Source organism: Lactuca serriola, chromosome 1, assembly GCF_051521515.1.
Source record: "Lactuca serriola cultivar US96UC23 chromosome 1, Lser_US96UC23_V15, whole genome shotgun sequence".
NCBI classification, from domain to species: domain Eukaryota; kingdom Viridiplantae; phylum Streptophyta; class Magnoliopsida; order Asterales; family Asteraceae; genus Lactuca; species Lactuca serriola.
In genome coordinates, this window is record NC_136408.1 from 109,349,742 (window position 1) to 109,355,288 (window position 5,547).

The 5,547-nt window shown below is 33.2% G+C and overlaps 1 protein-coding gene across 1 annotated transcript in view; it reads right to left on the bottom strand.

Moving 5' to 3' along the window:
* Positions 1-556: 556 nt before the first annotated feature.
* Positions 557-5,547, bottom strand: part of LOC145097193 (uncharacterized) — a 38,689-nt gene continuing 33,698 nt past the window's right edge. Inside the window, exons 5-10 of the mRNA XM_079034717.1 lie at positions 2,467-2,568; positions 2,091-2,222; positions 1,947-1,998; positions 1,683-1,756; positions 1,223-1,312; positions 557-725 (exon numbers count right to left, since the gene is read on the bottom strand). Of these exons, the coding sequence (XP_078890843.1) occupies positions 680-725; positions 1,223-1,312; positions 1,683-1,756; positions 1,947-1,998; positions 2,091-2,222; positions 2,467-2,568 (496 nt within the window). The 3' untranslated portion in view covers positions 557-679. The remainder of the gene's footprint in view (positions 726-1,222; positions 1,313-1,682; positions 1,757-1,946; positions 1,999-2,090; positions 2,223-2,466; positions 2,569-5,547) is intronic.

Here is a 5,547-nt window from a genome sequence, read left to right on the forward strand (position 1 = left end):
GAAAAACCTTTATACCAGTTGGGTTTTTGGCCGGAATGGAGTTCTCGGCCGAGATCTATTTTCGCCCAGAGGGTTTTCGGCCGAAAACAGGGTGCTGAACGAGTTTTGTGGTTTTTGAGGAAAAAGCTTGGTCTTTCGAGAGTTTTTGGTTCCGAAAACTTATATAAACTTTATTTTTATATTTTAGATTATTTTCTAACCCACGTGAACTTAAAGGAATAAATAAACTCAAATTTTATTTATCAGTTTTGACTTTTATAGACTGAGAAAGTATCGGATTGTCACAAGTATCTGCTAGCGGGAACTTGTAGCGAGTAACATTGTGTTAAATGTTACATGAAATAGCATTTGGATTTAGAGTATTTTATTTAAACTAAGCGTTAGTAGCTTGTGGTGCCGAACGAGGCTTTCTGTTCAAAACAGAGGGTTTTGTTAAACGCTAGAAGCTAGAAGTTTTCAAACGCTCCTAAACGTTCCGTATCGAACACGGCCAAAGACTTTTCTTCTTGTGGTAATTCTTATAACAAGAGAAAGCGAGTCGCGATGGATATAAAAGTTTCAAGAAAACAATTGTTTTGATAGATAAAATATTAGATAACATCATTATTAAGAAAATAAGAAGACCGAAGATTAATAACAAATGAAGAAAAACAAACAACTTGTAGATAGCGAGACATATTTATACATTGGCATGTGATGCGAATAATAGCTCACTTGACTGCAAACTGCAAGATAAAAACAGAAAAATTAGAATCAAGATGCTACAAAAAGAGACAACAATAAATAAGATATAATTCAAATATGCAATGTTAGTGTTTTTCGATAATCAAACAAAAAAATGACCTAGTCACATAGACATTTGAGTGACTAACCCAATATGAATGTTACCCAAACACAACATTGAGAACTAAAAAATCATAGTAAATACAATCTTACTAGATTATGACTTAAATTAACCTTTTAATACTTGTTTAATTCCTTTCAACTAGCATGAACAACAAAAGAACTAGATCTCAAGCTAGCAAATATTTTTAAACCACCTTTGACTGAAACAGTTTCTTGATGCAGCTAATTAAGGAAGAAAGGGAATTAATTCATATGTATACAAATTCAAATTAATTCATCCTACTATATATCAACAATTCTGGTGATCACATATGTACCATATTTGTATATATATGCAAGAGTACGAATATTTAACATAGTTTCTTGTAGGACTTACATGTCACTGCTACTGAAAATGATACATGAAGCCGGTTTCTCGGGTGAGATGCTGAACAATTGCTTAACTATGTATACACATAGAGTAATGCTGTGAAAAGGTTCAAATTAAACATTAGCCATACATATTAATTTACCGCATTAGATGCAATTGAATTTAAAATTATGATTATATCCAACTTGTACGATCAAAAATACGATCATTGATTGCAACTACTTTAGGCCAAATATATAGTCTACTATATATTTGCATTCGCAACACAATATGCAATTATTACAGCATGGATAATGAACTGCATACTTTGCATGCCCTTAAGATGCATATGTGATACACCAAGCATGACACATATCGAGGATAAATAAGTTATCATATACCACCTAAGCAGCGTTCATTAGCAAAGTGTTTTATCAATGCAAGTGAGAAATAAGAAATTGAGTTGGATCGAATAATTAATACTAACCTCCCAAAACATAAAAGTGAAATTATCCATAAGGAAGCTATTAGCCAACTTGATTCTTTGTATGCTATCCACACCTGAAAAGCTACATTCCATTATTCTTGTTATAGAAAAAAGTGGTACAAGAAGTACCGAATTCTTATTTTTTGAAGTCTAGGTTCATTTTAAATGCATCAAAATCCGTAAAAGGATAATTCTGAACTATGAATTATAAAATTTAATCGCAACCGAATGAAAGTCAAATAGACTTAATATATATAGACGTACCGCAAACATCACAGCATGGATATAGAGGTCTGCCATATTTGCTAAAAAACACCTGTTTTCATTTATTAATTATTAATGTCACTTTACATTGTATGTGAAGAAGAAAATGTAAATAAAGATTGAAATAGAAGGATGTTTAGGTACTTTGTGAATGCATCAGCATATGAGCCAGATATATCTTTAATAAGAGTGTAAATTAAAGCTCCCATCGTCAAAAATGCTAGTGCAGAATAGATTGCTCTTACAGTTACAACAGGGATTCTCGAGGTGTTTTCCCTAAGCAAAATATTAAAATATATTGAAAACACATCGTAAATATCGTAAGAATTTGTTTGATATCAGTTATAAAAATCAAACAGAAACGAGTCAAACCCACTTATGTAAAGCGTAACATAAGAAAGCAAGTAAAAGGTGATTTACCTTGTTAATTAAATTGAAAAGATACCATAGAGAAAGAAAAAATTAGAGAACGTAGAATATAAATTTTGATGGTCAAGGAATATCGATCTTTTGTTATTACCTTTTATGATGTCTCACTAACACAAAATACAATGGATTTGTCGAAGATTCTTCACGTGATAACTTGAAGAACTGAAGAAGGATGTATCCAATGCTAAGAAGGCTGTAGAAGGTAAGAAAATATGACTAACTCTGACAAGTACTATACGTACAAAGGTTGTAATATATGTAACAGTTATAGCATGTAAACAGAGAAACAAAATCTTATCATGTTTATTAGGGTTATTGGCAGTTTAGGAGACAAAAATATTTGCTCCAACAAGCCTAATTGCAGACTTGTCAGTGAACATAAGGTATCCGTTTGAAACCCTAGATTTTTTTTTTCTGAAGAGAGGTGGACTAATGAAGCTTTTTATGATGTCTTCTAACTGTTTGACAAATGACACAATGACAACCTAGTCAGCTATTCCATCGTTTAACTGTCTAACTTCTGATTTTAGAATTCTATCATTCGCTATAAGTTGTTCTCAAACAACATTATGCTATGCATAGATAATTCCCATTTCACATAATGACTGATTTTTTAAATCTGTGAAGAAAGATGAGGAAGTAGTTAAATAAAAACAACTTAAGAAACCTATTTTAAAACTTGGGAACATTCGGAGGTACATTGTTGAAACATTAACTCTCATTATCGGACTATATTTGTCAAAATTAAGAATTTTTTAAATATCAGCCAAAGTCTACAAAAACAATTTACTTTGGATATTATTTTTTTTTGGGCTCAACCACCTAAAAATAATGTTTTTTTTTTTTTTTTTTTTTTTTTTTTTTTTTTTTTTTTCTGATTACAATGAACCGGTGACCAAAAATAATGGTAGTCAAAGGCAACAGAATCAGGTTTTTTGATCTTCTGTTGCTTAAAGAATGCATTAATACCTGGTATTTACAATATTTTTTCATCTTCTAAGTTTTTCACTATCATCTGTGAAGAGTATGTTCTTAAGAGAGAAAATTTGTATTGAATGCCACAACTTGAAGTTCTTTGACCATAATCTGAGTTTGATTTTTTGGTTTATCTAGAACATGATCGTAGTTTCCAAGCTCAGTCTTGAATTCTTTCATTATAATATGACATGCGTATTTATTTTTACGAAAGAAACTTGTATATTTATTTGTCAATGTTTTTTTTTCCATTATAAAAGCATAAAATTAGACTTAATCCATGGTAACATGTAATGTGGATTGATGATATAGGAAGAAGAGCCCAAGCAGTTCTATCAAATAGAGAAGCAAAACTCCTGGCCACCTTCAAAACTTTGAAAGCCCAGGTATCGAAGCCACTACAGGTCATTATACTCTTATTTTTACGAAAGAAACTTGTATATTTATTTGTCAATTTATTATATGCCCTGTTGGTCCACCTACTACGGTTGGTATAAAGCTCCCATTTTTGGGTTATAATTGTGAAAAACGTCAACTAATAGTTTATTTAATGCAACGATAAACAATTGTAACCACTACTAAACAAAGCTTCGATTAATTTCTTCTAAAATATTTTATTTAATGCTAAATATGGTTGATTAGATGCATAGGATGTTCACATCTAATGGAGGTTGTGTTTATGTGAAAAAACCATTTTTTTTGGGATTTTACAAAAATTGCTTCTGACTCCTGAATTAAGATCAGATCAAATAGGAACATACTTTACTTTTGCTACCAAGATGCGCAATGTACTTTACTACCAATAATATAAATGAATTAAGATCAGATCAAATAGGAACATACTTTACATTTAGTTTCTTCAGGGTACATGTATTTTTTCAACAACTTTGACACACAAATCCCATTTGATGAACTTCTTTTGTATTTAAACTTTACATAGACGTGGCCTTAAAGAGGCTTGAAGGGTGCAAAACATTAGCTTAACGGACAAACCTTCTGTCCCACGAGAAAACAATGAAAAAATCTTCTGACCCCTAGCAACGCGAGGGCACACCCTCTAGTTTATAAGAAAATGAAGTTTAAACATGAGATCTCTGTATATATAAAATCACTTATGCAAGTAACTTTGTTTGTTAGGAGACATGACCACGCATGTTTCTATAGGCACCCCTCCATTAATTATGAAATTTTTTAGATCTAGTGTTCTCAACAGGAAAACCATGGAAAAATAATTTTATGTGAAAACTGAGTTCTTGTTGGCCTATATATGACGGCATGATGCTAAAGGCATGTTTATTTCTTATTGACATCAGGAGGCCTTCATTGTGCGTGAAGCTTATTAGAGGAGTTGTCTTTAGGGACACCAATTTTATTAGCGACTTTGTCATGATGAGAGCTACCAACATTGTTGAGATGATGGTTGCTTCCGTATTTGGGCGACCCACAGTGTTTCTAATTCAATTTGTATGAGTATTGCAAAACTTTTCTTTGGTTTGAGGGTGTGTCAGCCTATACACATGAAAGAGGCTGATTTTTCCTTTGACAAAGGGTTACGCGAATCGTTTGAGGACTTAGTGGTTTATGGAGGTCCCTTTTTCGGAGACATCGAGTGGTCACTTTCTTCGTTACCCATTTAGTGTGGTGATTTGGGGTAGTACTCTGTTGTAAAGGCTTCCTCATACACTTTTGTGGCCTCAAGGACCCTATCTTGGGTGTTACAAGACCACATCTTAGGAGACACTAGCATATGTAGTATGGACTCGACTATGTTTCTACCTTGGCTTGTCTTCGTGATACGATCTCAAGTTTCGACCTCAATGATTTTTCTACTAAGGAAATTGCCCCCCCCCCCCCCCCCCCCCGCTCCTCCGTAAGCCTAACATGCATTGATGAGTGCCCTTTTTAGCAAAACCATCGAGGGCATGGAAATATACCTTAATATGTCAGTTGGACAGAACGCAGTTATAAATTGTCCAAAAGCACCACATGCTTAGGATTTTCTTCTAACTATCCCTATAGATGATTTTGGCCAACATATGTCTCCCATGGAGTATCAGACTATCATTAAGTATCGCCTCAAGATCCCTTTATTTCCCGTTGATAAGTATGCCAAGTTTGTCGTAAAGCCTTCTTAGACTCTGTTGGAGATCATACAGTACATTGTGGAGAGCTCCGAGGCTTTAAATGTCGACAAGAT